At 44.0% G+C, this 15,930-nt stretch overlaps 1 protein-coding gene across 1 annotated transcript; it reads right to left on the minus strand.

Moving 5' to 3' along the window:
- Positions 1-1,634: 1,634 nt before the first annotated feature.
- On the minus strand, positions 1,635-9,992 carry ACOD1 (aconitate decarboxylase 1; the record flags this gene model as incomplete). The annotated part of the gene is made up of 5 exons (XM_082675415.1): positions 9,982-9,992; positions 5,991-6,152; positions 5,129-5,218; positions 3,495-3,700; positions 1,635-2,580 (listed from the first exon to the last, which is right to left on the minus strand). Exons 1-5 carry the CDS (start codon positions 9,988-9,990, stop codon positions 1,635-1,637), a joined length of 1,413 nt encoding a protein of 470 aa, XP_082531541.1. The 5' UTR covers positions 9,991-9,992.
- Between the last annotated feature and the right edge of the window lie 5,938 nt (positions 9,993-15,930).

The raw sequence follows: 15,930 nt of genomic DNA on the forward strand, positions 1-15,930 counted from the left end.
AGGTGGGGCCCACTCTTCATTGCAGTGCACAGGCTTCTCATTGCAGTGGCTCTCTTGTGGAGCACGGGCTCTAGGCGCGTGGGCCTCAGTAGTTGTGACACATAGGCTCAGTAGTCGTGGCTCGCAGGCTCTAGAGCACAGGCTCAGCAGCCGTGGTGCATGGGCTTAGTTGTTCTGCGGCATGTGGGATATTCCCGGACCAGGGATCGAACCCATGTCCCCTGCATTGGCAGGTGGATTCTTAACCACTGAGCAACCAGGGAAGTCCCTCCTATCATTTTATATTGTGCTTTCTGTCCTGCCTTTTCTATATTTCTTTTCCCCCTCCTTTCTTACCTTTCTTTGGATTATTTTTTTTCCTAATTCCATATTTCTCTCTCTATTAACCTGAAGTGATACGTTCCACTGCTGTTTTATAAGTCACCCTAGAAATGTCAACATACATACTTACAAATCAAAGTCTAGAGTTAATAGTGTTGCCCTTTTCTTGAACAACATGAGGAATTTAGAATACATTAACTATAATAACTCCCTGCCTATATATATATATATATATATATATATATATAAAATATGTATTTAATGCTAATGTTGCAGTTTTTAACCCCACAAAACATTTTTTTTTTTTTTTTTTTTTTGCGGTATGTGGGCCTCTCACTGTTGTGGCCTCTCCCGTTGCGGAGCACAGGCTCCAGACGCGCAGGCTCAGCGGCCATGGCTCACGGGCCCAGCCGCTCCGCGGCATGTGGGATCTTCCCGGACCGGGGCACGAACCCATGTCCCCTGCATCGGCAGGCGGATGCTCAACCACTGCGCCACCAGGGAAGCCCCCACAAGACATTTTTATTACTTTATACAGTTTAATATATATCTGACTACCCACATATATACTATGTTTTGGCTGTCATTCTTTATTACATCTCAGACTCTACATCCATGATATTTGTCTCAAAAATTTTTTTGTAATGAAAGGTGATCTATTGTAGTGATTAAGAGCATGACTTCTAGAGCCAAACTGCTTTATTTTTTAGACTGTTTTTAATTTATGCTTTAAAGATAGAGAAACTTAAGTAGAGGGTTATCCAGAACCATGGCCAGGGTCACATCTAGTCAATGACAGAGGCAGGATTTGAACCCATGAAGACCTTATTTTAAACCCAGTGGCATCCCCTCCATTGTGAAGGGCTTCTGATAAGCCATAGTGTAAGAAGTCCATTGGTGGCACAACAGACCAGAGCCCTTCTTCTGTCAGCAAGTTGTATGCAGAAGTTCAAATCCCTCTCAAGCCTTGAGGCTCTTGAAGTTCATAAATAACTCCTCTGAAAAGATTAAGCAAATCACAGGTGACCTGAATTTCAGCCTTATGAATGCTTATAAAATAAATTTCTCTGTGTTTCTTGCACCATTATCTTGCTATAGGTAACTGGAACTGTCTTGCAAAATTTACAGGACAAGACTTCTTCCATGTATATCCAGTTCTGTGTCTGGACTCTCTTCAGCATGCTGCATTTATTCCCAGGCAGACCAAGAACAGACCCTTGCTCTGTAAAGCAAAGCATTGAATTTTCCCCAATATAAAATCATTTAGATGTTGTTAAGCCTCAGGAGAGGTTGCATGATGGAACTGTTAAATGCTAGAGAGATTTTGAAACTATCTCTGGTGGAGAGGGTTCTTTCAGAAGTGCAGTTAACACAGAGCAGTCTTCCAGGTCTTCTAGGTTTTCTACTATCTCTATAAGCCTTTCTACAGTGTGGCAGGACAGCATCCTGCAGGCATTGGCTCTGAACTTTTCCTGTAGGTCTTTCTGGCTCAGAGGCTTCCTCCAGTGACCGTAGAAGGTATCAGAGCGCTCTGTGAAGATGGCTCCATCCTTGAGGGCAACACTTATCTCGCAGTAGAGGGTGTTGAAATTTGGTAGGTTGTCCTGAGGGTGCTCCAGCTCTACCTTACCGAGCAGCTCTCTTACCCGTGGCCTGTTGACCTGGTGTTTGTGGAATGATGAGGCAGTGATGGCACCATCCAGCAGCATGGCGCAGGCCACGTACTGGAAGGAGTGTCGGGCCTCAGGCTCCGAGTCTGGGAAGGGCCTGTTCACATACTGGACATCTGGAATTCTAAGCACAATTCTCTCCATGTGGTCAGTGGGAAGCAGGGCTCTGTCTCTTACAAGCTGTTTTCTCACAGATGCAGCTGCGTCTGCCACCCAGTGCGTGGCCAAATGGGCAGGGAAAAGCTTGAAGGCCACATCCTGCTGGTCCAGCAGCCAAGTGTGTGAATCTACGTCTGGAAGGATTTTGGGGGCATAGTTGGCATAGAAGGCCCCAAACCCTGACTCCATGTCCAAGACCTGTTTGTTTCCCTGGAGACCCAGCATTGCCAGAAAAGCAGCTTCTAGCCCATGCCTGGCGGCATTGCCGACGTGAAGAGGCTTGGTCTGAGTGGCGGCATTCGCCATGGGTGCCCCAGCATGAGAAACAGCAATAGCCAGGGCCTCTTGGCACTCTGTCATGCTGAGCCCCAAAAACTTAGATGCCGCAGCAGCACTACCCAAAGTTCCCACCACTGAGGGGGGATGGAATCTGAAAAACAAAAAACACAAGAGTTGGAGACTTACAAACCTCAGCCCCCAGGGGGCAGTATAGCACAGTGGTCAGGAGCTTAGCTAATGGAGCAGCCCTAATGCCTAGGTTCAAATCTCAGCTCTTCCTCTTATTAGCTGTGTGAGTTTTGGAAAAGTTATTTGACTTCTCTGTATCTGTTTTCTCTTATATAAAATGGTCATAATAATAGTATCTACTTCATAGGGTTTTGTGAGTTTTGAACAAATTCGCATGATTACAACAGTGCCCGACATAGTAAATTATTTATAAATGGTACTTCTGCAATTATTGCCAAAAGGCAAAAGTTGTTGAGTGCTGAAAGCCTGTGTAAATAACTGTAACAATTGAGGGCCTTGTAGAAACCGTGAAAGTTCACTCAGTATTCCGATTTATTCCTCCCCCAGCAGGCTGGACCACGGGGCAAAATAAATATTCGACTGAACCATATGATACAGTCAACGTTTGACCATTTTTGATCTGTGGATTGAGCAGTCGAGTTTAGGATATTCTGAATGTTCCCATTAGTCTGAAGGACCCTAGCAAATACCAAAGTAGACTCCGCTTTGAGATGAGATGAGGGATATTCAGAGTACCCACAGAGGCCAGAATGACATGATCATCCTGGGGTGGGAGGCTCCAATTTAGTGCATGGTCCTCGTTGCTTGATAGGCTCTCTAAACCCAGAGGAGACTTTTCACTAGTACTTCTGAGGTCACACCTTTGTATATGGATGTACAGTTTGATATGTGACTGGTTGAGTTGACTTATCTGCCAGCACTAACGTCAACATCTTCAACTGAGCCAACCTCTATGTCAGAAAGATCTACAGAGATAACGACTAACAGATGAAGGGGAATGTGGCCGCCTCACGATGAAGCACAGTTTCTCCGTACCTCTTTGGTATGTCCTTGGCTTCCTTGGAGAAATGCATTAATCGGCCTTGCACTTCAATACCAACGTTGAAAGCCAGCAGCAGGTCAAGGCCAGAACACTTTGGACTTGGAGGCAGGGCTTCTGACAAAGCCATGAGGACAGGAAGGACAGCTCCAGAAGGGTGGGTGGCAGGGTACCACGTGTCATCAAAATCCATTGAGTGAACCTATGTGAACAGACACGTAAACAACAACCAAAACCTAAATGTATTTCCCCGAATGCAATGACTTTTGGACCAGTCAGGGTTTAGTTCAATAATAACCTTGTTTGATGTGAGATTTTTAGATCTGATTCTCTGAAAATTAAACCTATGAACTGGCTGCGATTCTTTTTTTTTTTTTTTTTTTTTTTTGCGGTACGCGGGCCTCTCACTGTTGTGGCCTCTCCCGTTGTGGAGCACAGGCTCCGGACGCGCAGGCTCAGCGGCCACGGCTCACGGGCCCAGCCGCTCTACGGCATGTGGGATCCTCCCGGACCAGGGCACAAACCCGTGTCCCCTGCATTGGCAGGCGGACTCCCAACCACTGCACCACCAGGGAAGCCCTGGCTGCGATTCTTAATCACATGACTTGGCACTAGACAGGCTGTCCTCTGTCCAGATCAGGTGCGACCTTGGGAGCAGCTAGTGAACCACAGGGAGCTTGGCTCTTACTCAGGTGCCACAGCCCTTGGAAAGATCTTTATCTACCTTACAAACAAAGCTGTAGAATTAGGTGGCTGTTCCTCCCTCCCTCCCTCTTCCACCTTTCAAACAAGTCACATGAAAAGTTTAATGTCATTTATTCCACATCAGGCCATATTTTTTGAACCCTTTTATTATAAATAATTTCAAACTTATGGAGAAGTTGCAAGAACTCTTGAACCCAGTTTAACTATTAAGCTACATTTTAAAATCATTTGGTTTTTCCTTATACGAAATAGTAATAACCAGAAGTTCATTTAAAGATAGATTTTTGTCTACTAGTTGTGGCTGGTGCCTTTCCCACCGCTTACTTACTGGATGCTTACTTCGGGATGCACCATTAGGTTTGACTTTCAATATTCTGAACTACTGTCCCATAAACCATAAAAATATCTCAGAAATCCCAACAGATTCATGTCCAAATTATATCCTTTAGACTGCCCATGACACACAGAAAAAGCATAAAAATTGTCAGATGAGAAGTGCTGATTTTCGGTTCAGAAAATGTAGACACCTTATGGTCATTGTTTCTTTCTCAATAAGTATCTGTTGAATGAATGAATGAATGAAAGGCTGGTTACTGGATAGAAGCTGTTACTGCCCACCACAGAAAGAACTGACAAGGAACTGAGTCTGGATATTTAGTTTAGAGTTGAGATACCTTAGGGGCATTTTTATCTAAATACGTCCATCTTATTTCCTCTACTTCACAATTTGTTTGAAAAACATCAATTCACTGTAAAAACGTGAAAACTGAAATTACTACAAGGAGAGAGGGCAGGCCACTTCACCTCTCTGAACTTCAGTGATCTCATCAGTAAGATATGGAAACTGGGCAATTTCTGAGATATTTTCTGGCCCTGAAATTGTTCTGATTGTTGAACAGTTACAAAGGCATGGAAATCTCCTTACAGCCACACCGTTAACGAAAGCAGCATATGTTGGTGGTAGCCTGAAGTCTGGCTGGCCCCAAACAGTGCTGGATACGTTGGAACTATAGATCTGAAACAAAAGAGTATCAGTCAGTGATACAGAGTGTGAACCCAACATGCCAAGTCACTATTTCAAGAGTTGTTCTTCATGTTTGGAAGCATCACTTTAATACTTCTTATTGAGCCCTTTGTGCTAGACTGAAGCCCTAGTCATTGGATTTCTTTCTTCCTTGTAGAATATATAACTTTTTCTGTGGAAGGGAGAGGAGAAGCTGTCGCTCAGTCCCAGACCGTGATCCATAAGTGCACCAAGGAATGAAGTCTGAATTTACTCTGATTTACTCCTTGCGGATAAATACTAGGAAAGGTGGACTCATCGTCTATAGACCAGGCATATTCTTTGGAGAGTGGATGCTACATCTCTCACGTAATCACCTACTCTCTGCTCAGGGTGCTGGCCCAGGCTTTTCTCCAGAGAGTCTTGAAGTCTTTGCATGAACAAATGGGCTGGGGCTATGGCCGCTAAGACTCTCAGGTAAAAATGTGCTTTCAGTCAGACTAGTAATCAACTTTGAGATTTTGCTAGCCTTAAGATTAAGACTGGTCTTAAGATAGTGACTTAGTAAAGGATGTGGGTGAATATTAAGACTCAGGTAATAAAGCATAGAAAAGCATAAAACTATATACAACGATGCTGTATACACAAAGCACTATCTCTAAAATGAAGAGTAGGGCAGTAGAACACAAACGCACGTCCCTGGGCGCGCTTCTGGGTACACCTCACAAAAAGGCGCATGTGCACACTTGGTTTTTAGCTCCAAAGTAGACATTGAGCTTCTTACTTTACTGTATTCCCTGGCTTTTTGGAACACTTCTGTACTGGTTCCCAGGAACCCAACACCCAGGGTATCCAGAATCATCCTCTTGCTCCTCTGGATAACGCGATCTGTCAGGTGTCCCACTTTCAAGCCATGGATCACTTTGGCAAAGCTTTCTGTGACAGACTTTAAAGGGAAGAGTGTTAGAACAATGCTTCACTCACTCTGTATTCACACGCTTCCTTTCTACATGAGAACCGGAAGTACTTTTACGCAAAGACTTTATACTCCACTATAGGAAACGCAGTTGGTTAAATTAAGTTCAGTTCCTAAAAAATGATGTGTACTGGGCTTCCCTGGTGGTGCAGTGGTTGAGAATCTGCCTGCTAATGCAGGGGACACGGGTTCGAGCCCTGGTCTGGGAGGATCCCACATGCCGCGGAGCAACTAGGCCCGTGAGCCACAACTACTGAGCCTGCACGTCTGGAGCCTGTGCTGTGCAACAAGAGGCCGCCATAGTGAGAGGCCTGCGCACCGCGATGAAGAGTGGCCCCCCGCTTGCCACAACTGGAGAAAGCCCTCGCACAGAAACGAAGACGCAACACAGCAAAGATAAAAAAATTAATTAATTAAAATTAACTGACCAAGGTCATGCAACAAATAAGTCACAAATCCTTCCCAAAACTTAAAAAAAAAAAAAAATGATGTGTACTGAACACATGTGTGAGGCAGAGGGATGTGGAAATGAGCGATAGCCAGTTTCTGTCCTCAGTCCAGTGGAGGACACAGAGTAGCAAGCAGATAATGTGTGCTTGGGTGGTGGGCTCTGGTGGAGGCACGCAGAGGCTCAGAGGGGGAGCAGGGGAGGGACGTCTCGCCCACCATGTGGGCACGCCTGGGCGTGGAGCTGGCACTGGTAGACACGTGCCAGGTGTTGAGCCGAATGTTTTAAATACAGTGTCTACTTAATACTCACTGGTCTCTAGGTATGTATCGTGAGTTTCTTTCTGCAGGTGAGGAGACCAAGACCCAGAAAGGTGAAGTCCCCAAGTCACACAGCTGTAACTTAGTCTGGACACAAACCCCTGTAGGTCTAACTCCAAAATCGATGCATCTAGCTCTTAAGCCCCCATTTCCTGAGGAACACATACATCAGAAACCTGGATTTCTTGCTGAGAATGAACATTTCTGGTTCTCCATCCCACACCTCCAGAATTAGACCCTTCTCAGAACCAGAACATTTGGAAGCTTAGTACAGGGTTCTAGGTTTCCATTAAGCTCTCTAGGTGATCCCTAAGTGATTCCTAAGATAGCTGTAGTGCTGTCATGTCCAATGTGGTAGCTACTCTCCACATCTGGTGATGGAGCGCTACATGTGACTAGTCCAAACTGAGACGTGTCATCAGAGGAGAATAAACACTGGGTTTTGAAGACTTAGTAGGAAAACAAAGGAATATAAAGCATTTCATTAATAATTTTAAAATATTAATTACATGCTGAAATTGATAATATTGGGGATATATTGGTTAAATAAAATATATGATTAAAATTCATTTCATCAGTTTCTTCTTTTTTTTTTTTTTTGCGGTACGCGGGCCTCTCACTGTTGCAGCCTCTCCCGTTGTGGAGCACAGGCTCCGGACGCACAGGCTCAGCGGCCATGGCTCACGGGCCCAGCCGCTCCGCGGCATGTGGGATCTTCCCGGACCGGGGCACGAACCCGTGTCCCCTGCATCGGCAGGTGGACTCTCAACCACTGCGCCACCAGGGAAGCCCCAGGGAAGCCCCATCAGTTTCTTCTTACTTTTTTACAATATGGCTACTGGAAACTTTAAAATTATACTCGAGAACCACTGCCTGCTCTTTCTGTTGGTGGAGACTTGCTGGAGGAGTAGATACCTGAGCTGCTTATGAAAACTTCTGGGAGTCAGCCAGGCGAAGGTGCTGAGAATGAAGATGGAGGTTAAAGGCAGAGGTAGCAGCATGGGCTGGGCCTTGGGGGTGTTGGTGCGGGGCGGTGCCGTGAACTGGGCAAACTCCAGCCGCAGGGCTGCCCGCAAGGGGCAGAGATGACAGGGAGAATGGATTTGCAGGCCAGGGCCCAATGGTGAAAGTGATATTATGCCAAAGACTGTGACGTCATCAGGGAGCCATAGTAGTGCTGTCTTAAGAGAGGAAGAGGCGTGATCACAACTGTGTTTTGCAAAGATCTCTGTAGGTACTCATGTAGAGAATGGATGGGGAGGGGTAGACAGGGCAGGTAAGAGACCGACGCCACAGGTTCTGGATGGGGAAACGGCAGTGCCATTTGCCGTGAGAGGTAACACAGAAAGAGGAGCAGACTTCTGGGCAACGATGCTGGGCTCATCGTGAACTTGTTGAATGTGATGTGCGTGTGGTCATCCTAATCGAGAAGACCTTATGTTTCTACCCACAAACCAGATAAAGAGCATGTCTGTTACGTAGTTAAAAACACCCTTTCATGTTTCACTATATGCCTAGCACTTGGTACCACTTAGTAAATGTTAGGTCGCTTCCCTTCCCTGCTCTGATTATTGCATCATTATACAACTTCTTTGTCTCTGTGAACATCAGATAACTCATTTTAAAGCGTGAGCTATAGGATGGGGGTGGGGGCTTGTTGGATAGAGGATCTGGGGTGTCTGGGGCTCTCTGATGCTAAGCTCAGTGCAAGAGCAGAGGTGCAAAGATAGAACCAGTTCCCAGCTGAAAGTCCTTCAACCTGGCCACCGACTTGTCGACTTGTCCTATATTTTCAACCCCTAGGCTGTCAAGCCAGGGAAACCTTGCCATTTGCGAAACAATGGGTTGCTTTTTATGTCTCTGAAGCTTTGCTAGAACAATGAGAGGGGGCTGACGTGGGAGGAAGCAGGAGAGGAGATGGCTGGAACAGAGAAAGGGGTGTGGGATTCAAGTTTCAGGTTAGGGTGGAGAATAACAGTAACTTGGATTTTCATGTGGCTAGAAATCTGGGTAAACATTTTAGGGACAGAGAAGGGAAGGAGGGAAAAGAACTGGCTTGATGATTTGCCAACTAAAACTTAGAGATTCAAGCACTGGTTGGGTCCTTTCTTATAAGCAAAACTACCTGTTTTTGACCTCTCTTCCCATCCCCACAGTTCCCACAGTGGAGGCAATTAATGATGGACTGTTCATCTCTTCAGGGTTAGATCTGACCTGGGAGTGCCTTCTGGGGCAACGTGTATGCCTGGGGAGCATGTATTTTCAGGGCGCCACCATGGAGCGCGAGAGGTGATTGGGGCATCCATCCACACGATCCCACGGTGCTAGTGACTTCTGAAAGTAGGGCCCCAATGGACCCCCTGACAAGTCCTGCACACCACCCCATGTGCCAAAGAGCAGACAGCCTCCTTCTGGCCCCTGAGGAAGGGAACAGTAGGAAATAAGCCTGCAGCTGCTCCGCTGTCTTTAGCCTTGTGCCCATCTATTTCTAAAATATCTTTTTGGTCTTCTTGATTTTCTCCTGGCATTTACATCTGTTCTTAGTAAAATACTATGATTAATGTATAAATTAAGGTGAAATATGCAGTTATTTAATAAATATTTCAGGAGTTCTTGTTATGAGTCTGCCCTGTGCTAAGCACTCTAGAATACCAAACCAGATGTTATGGCTCCCACCACAAAAGGCTTATCTTCCCCAGGGGACTAAGGACAGTAGACAGATAATTAGAAAATCAATCTGACAATGCCATAATGGATACATGCCAAACGAGAAGGTTAAAATCCTATGAACTTATAATGATTCATTTTCTTCCTGATTTTATACTAGAGAATTATGTCTATTCTTGGTAAAACATTGATAAAAAACAAGATGCAGTTAATTAGACCACCCAGAGGCTATGAGAAATATTAAAATCACATTTTTAAAGTAGAAGCAGGTAGCTCTTAAAAGGAGAGGGCAACTGAGGAAATCGAGAAGAAAAGGAAAGCTAGAAAAACCAATTTAAATAAGCCACATAAAAGGAAACAATACCTTGAGCATCATGTTGTTCTAAAGAGGAGGTCTGTCTCAGGAGTGAACTGGGGAGAAATTTGGTTGCTGTCTGTCTTTATACTCCTCTCTTCTCTCAAACTCACTCTCTTTCACTTTGTTTTAACTTGAAAATTTCCACCATTTCAACACCTCCCAGTTAAACTTACTTCAACTTCCTCTTCCATGAGTTGTTTAACTTACCAGTAAACTAAATAAATAAACCTGGGCTTCCCTGGTGGCGCAGCGGTTGGGGGTCCGCCTGCCGATGCAGGGGACACAGGTTTGTGCCCCAGTCCGGGAAGATCCCACATGCCGCGGAGCGGCTGGGCCCGTGAGCCATGGCCGCTGAGCCTGCGCGTCCGGAGCCTGTGCTCCGCAACGGGAGAGGCCACAACAGTGAGAGGCCCGCGTACCGCAAAATAAATAAATAAATAAATAAATAAATAAATAAATAAACCTAAGAAGCACAGGAGCGATGATCATATGATTCCTCACAGATATAAGAAAAGTACATTGATGGCAAAACTAGGCTTGCATCTTGTGGGCTTCCCTGGTGGCGCAGTGGTTAAGAATCCGCCTGCCAATGCAGGGGACATAGGTTCAAGCCCTGGTCCAGGAAGATTCCCACATGACGTAGAGCAGCTAAGCTCGACCGCCACAACTACTGAGCCTGTGCTCTAGAACCCGCGAGCCACAACTACTGAAGCCTGTGCACCCAGAGCCTCTGCTCCACAACAAGAGAAGCCACCAACAAGAGAAGCCACCCCCATGAGAAGCCCGCACACCGCAACGAAGAGTAGCCCCCGCTCACCGCAGCTAGAGAAAGCCGGCGTGCAGCAACAAAGACCCAACAAAGCCAAAAATAAAGTAAATAAAATAAATAAATTTAAAAAAACAAAAACAAAAAAACTAGGCTTGCATCTTGTGCCTAGACGCCATATGTCAAAATCAGAAAAATATTCACACTCTTTTATCTAGGTATTCTACTTCTAAAAATTTATCCTAAGGAAATGGACATGGATTTATGGGGAAAAATTAGCAAATGAAATAAAATAAAATTCATAGACTTACTTACAATATTAAAAATTGGAAAAAATCAAATGCCCCCCCCAATAGTGGCTTGGTTAAGTAAAATACGGCATGTACGGTATTTAAGGTACACTCTCATTTTTCCCTTCCATTTCACATCTGCTAGTCACCATTTGTCAAGGGACAAAAGTACCAGAAGTTCCTGGTAGCTTGCGACTGAGAACTTAGAAGGGCATTGGGCATTAATCACACTTCTTCTCAGGTGTTCCTTGACGTGTTCCTGAACTGCATTTTTTCAGTATATGCAGATCTGTGGTTGCTGGTCCTCTCCGGGCTTCTGGGATCTATTGCCTGCCACCCTGCTGTTGCCCAAGTGGGCTTCAACACAGCTTGTCCAAGCCTTTTTGTTTATAATCAGTCACTGTGGGTTGGCTAGTCTGAACGCAGCTCTGGTCCTCTAGGGAATTGTGATTGCCCTTGGGCTGTCTAGTCCTGGCCAACTGGTTTGTACTTACAGTGGGTACCAACAATCAGGTTATTTAAAATTTGAGCTTGTTGTTCCAGGTGTAGTGGCGGAATTCTTCTTTGAGGGGGGATTGTATTTTAATTTTAGAGGAAGTCTCCAGGAGCCTTGTGGCTCTACCCCCATCCTGTTACAGGGAGAGTTTGAGACAAAAAGAAACTAAATGGCTCTGCATAAACATGCAAAAGGCTGTCTTTCTTGTCGTCAGACAGTACCTCTAGGAGAAGAGGTTAGATGGTTTGCTTCTCTTGGTTGGAGCCTGTGAAGAAAGAGTCTGGGGCTCTGGAGACAGGGTCAAGGGTAGGGTCAGTGGGAATCCCCATGGATTGTTGGGGGTGATACCCTGGTTATAAGTCAGAACTACACACAGGTGAGGGGTGAGGCTGGAGGTGGGGAGGTGGTCAGTGGGGACCCCCATGTGGAAGGACTTAGGCAGACAGATTTAAGGAGCAGTGGAATCAAATATCTACTTTGAATTTTTTCTTTGCAATATAATAATTGTTTGTCATCCTCAGGAAAGTTTGTTACATACTACAACCTAGTGTCAGCCATGCTTTGGGGAGTGATGGCAGGGCGGTTGTTTGTGCATAAAGAAGGCTGGGGGTACCAGTCAGAGGGAGAAGTGACCGGCAGCAGACTGGGGGTGGAGGTACTTTTTGGTTATCCTAAGTAGTAGAAAAGTCAAAAGAAGGGGGTCTGATTGTATCTAGTTGAATGATACAAGAAAGAGGGACTTGAAAGGATGACACTGGGGGATGTTTGGATTCTCTTCTTAAGCCAACTGTGGCCTGAGGCGGGCTTCCCAACCATGGTCCAGATTGGGGAAACCCAGAGCCAGGCTCAGTATTGGCACCCACATTGGTTGTGGGCAACAGGGTACTGTTTCAGACAATCTGTTTTAGATCAGTGGACTCCAAACCCAGGTTCCAGTGGACGGGTGAATTTCTGTATCCAAAAGTAAAATGAATATTTGGGAATAGGGAGCAAGTTGGGTATTTGGGGCCATTTGGATAGACTCCAGCAAGTAAGAACAATCGTACTATAAGATTTTGTGATTTATTGCTAGATAGTTTACATAAATTGGTGTTAAGAGTAATCTCATTGAGTTGAAAGGAAACAGACATCTAGTTTGAAAAACACTCAAAATAGAACTCTCTAAGAATTATCTCAGTTGGGAGTTCTGGAGTTTTCAGCTTACTTAGATATTTAGAGACTCCTAAGACCACTTCTACATGAAAGTGAAGAATGGGCTATGCTGGCTTCAACCGTCTCACCATGGAAAAACTTTATAAAGTGATGATGAGCTTCATCAACTCTTATGAGCTTTGATGGAAGTGCTGTCATGTAGCGTCTCTGGGCTCTCACTTTTTGTCACTATTGAATTCGAAGACGCTTTAGTTCAATTATTTGCTTGCTTAAATACTTCGTACTTTTATGGAACTGTGACCAATTTAAAGACTAAAGCCCTCTGTAATTAGAATCACTTTCTAACTATCTAGGGGCTTAAATGATAAATTGTAGATTGACCGACACCTCTCTAATCAAAAACAATTGATGGCTTCCAGTTGCCTCCTTGCTCCTAGCTCTAAGTAGAAGCCAGATTATTTTTAAAAGCAAATTTGATCTTCCATCACTGTCTGGAGGGGAAGCAGTGTAGAGAGCAGCCCCATGAAGGCCCACGTGGGGCGGAACTGAAGCCTCCTGCTATTGGTGGGCTTGGGTGAGCATCTTTCCATAGCAAGCCCAGTCTTCAGAGACCTGGCTGGCAACTTAACTGCAACCTCCTGAGAGACCCAAAGCTATGCCTCCCAGGTAAGCTGCTCCAGGAATCCTGACCCTCGGAAACTGTTAAAATGATAAAGGTTTGTTCTTTTAAGGGGAAAAGTCTTGAGGGTAATTTGTTACACAGTAATAGACAATACAAACTCCAACCTGTTAATATGCCTTACACGGGACCTTAGGATCAGACCTGAGTTCTCTCTTCATTCACACATTGGGCCACCCAAGGGGCCAAGATCTTCATGCCTTAGGGACCTTTGTACCAGTGATTCCCTCCTACTTCCTGTGTCTTCTCCCCACATCATACTCCTTTCTTCTCCCCTCACCCCACAACTTTCTTCTCCTCATCTTCCATCTAAGTCAGTGGTTCTTAGCCGGAGATGAGTTGTCCCCCAAGGGACATTTGGCAATGTCTGGAGACATTCACCAAGTCGTGGCATCTAGTGGGTAGGGCCCAGGGATGCTGCTAAACATCCTACGATGTGGAGAACAGCCCCCTACAACAACAAATTGATTGGTCCAAAATGTTAATGGTATCGAAGTTGAGAAACCCCAACCTAAGTGTAGAGGTTACATCTAGGAGGCCTCCAAAACATGCCAAGTTTAGGTCAACACGCTCACCTGCATGTACCTATAGGGCACAAAGTTCCCCTCTTTATATTCCTTATTAGACAGGGTAGTTCTGTTTAGGAAGGGAACTGATATACCCCATTGATCACTACCTCCAGAGTCTCACACATAATAGGTGCTCAATAAATTTTTGTTGAATGAATTAATGGAAACCCAATGCTTTCTATAAGTCAATCATACTAACACATGAATGACATTTAATCCTTCTTTATTCCCAGTGGAAATGTGTCAGGAAGGTATTCTTTTTAATGTCTGTGGTTTTATACTACTGTGGAGTGCTGGTCTGCCAGCAAGAAGAATACAATGAACAGATCTTTCTGTTTCTCTTGACAACAGCAGGTCCACGTATTCGGGATGGCTTGTGAACATGAGCTATCAGAGTAAATCAGGAATATTTGAAACAACAAATGAGAAATGTGAGAATGCAGACTATTTCTAAAAAGGAAAAACCATTTAATACAGTCAACTTTGCCCAGAATAGCTGATTTCGCATATTTGAATTTCGGTTTTCCTTTTTCTGCCTTGCCCTTCCTGTGTAGTCTGATGAGTCAATCTCCAAACTGTAATTACTAAGTTTCATTTCTGGGGAACGGTTATGTTTTATCAGAGAGCACAGTGGTAGCAACCAGGGTTCCTTCCCCTGATTAGTTCTTTGTTAGTTCCTTTGGGATATTGAAACATACTTACCATAAGAACGTTTTGTAAAGGAGAAAACTTTGGGGTAAAGTGTATTTAATTTCCTTAAAACAGCAACACAGTGATAACAGCCATCAAAATCTCCAAGCCTTACACCATTATCTATCTGCCATTGTTCTGGTTCCATTTTCCCCAGGCCCTAGACAATAAGATAAAACCAAATTTTAACGTGAAAACTTCAGTAAGACATCAAGAGAGAATGTTTTAAAGCAATATTTAAGAGAATGTCTCACAGAGTCAGTGGTTACCTTGTGTATATGTTCTTTATATGTTCTCTCTCTGTGTGTGTATGTGAACTTTTTACCAACTTATTAAATTTTGGATGGAATTTTGAAAGTGCTCAGGAAGGAATTAGGTTCCTATGAAGTGAGGACTTTAAAATAGCAAAGGAATGTGTGGCTGTAAAATCATCACTTCAATATAATTGACTCAGCATCATTTTTTGTGAAAACATTTTTCCATTTGTGGAAGCTGAGGGTGGTTATAATTTATCCTCTAAAGCACTCTACCTCAAAGAAAAGCATTGTTTGTAGCTTTTCTCATAAGCACAAAATAGCTTGTTAATATTTCTTAGTTAACTCGTAAATGCTGAATGATTATCCACAGGCTGTATTGCTCTGCATCAGATGTTGGCAAAAAGAAGAATAAAATGGATGGATGCCTTATCTGAAGAAATCTGGCAGACATTTAAAAAATATTCCTTCGGAAATTGTGTATGCACATTTACCAGGCAGAATAGATTCTAAGTACTTCCTCCACTTTTGAAGCTAGAATTGTTGTGGACCTCAAAAGAAATGTGGTTAAGCATTTCAGCAGCAAAAGTCTAGTTATTTCCTTTTGATATTCCCATTTCACACCGGAGACTCTTTTTCAGACGATCAAGTCTTTCTTCAGCTCCAGGAAATTTTCTTCTGTTGTTTTCCTGACTCAGTTCCCTGTCTGTTCTCCTTCTGAATATGTATTAGGTAGATATTGTTTCTCTTGCCTGTATCCTACATATCTCCACTTGATTCTTGTAATTTCCATATTTTTACACTTCTGTCTAATGTTCTGATAGGACTGCATGGCCTGGTCTTCCAATCACTAATTTAGTCTTCATTTGTGCCCTTCTGCTATTCAGCTCTTTTAATGAGTTTCTTAGTTTGGCAATAATTTTTTTTAAATTTTATTTTATAAGAACTCTTATTGTTCTCTGATTAACATTTTACATAGCATCATTTTCTTATTTTATGGCTACTGTAAGTTAATCTCCTTGAGAAAATTACTTTAAAATTTAAAAAAATAATCTTTTT

The sequence above is a fragment of the Grampus griseus genome, assembly GCF_964374135.1.
Source record: "Grampus griseus genome assembly, chromosome: 18".
Taxonomy (NCBI): Eukaryota; Metazoa; Chordata; class Mammalia; order Artiodactyla; family Delphinidae; genus Grampus; species Grampus griseus.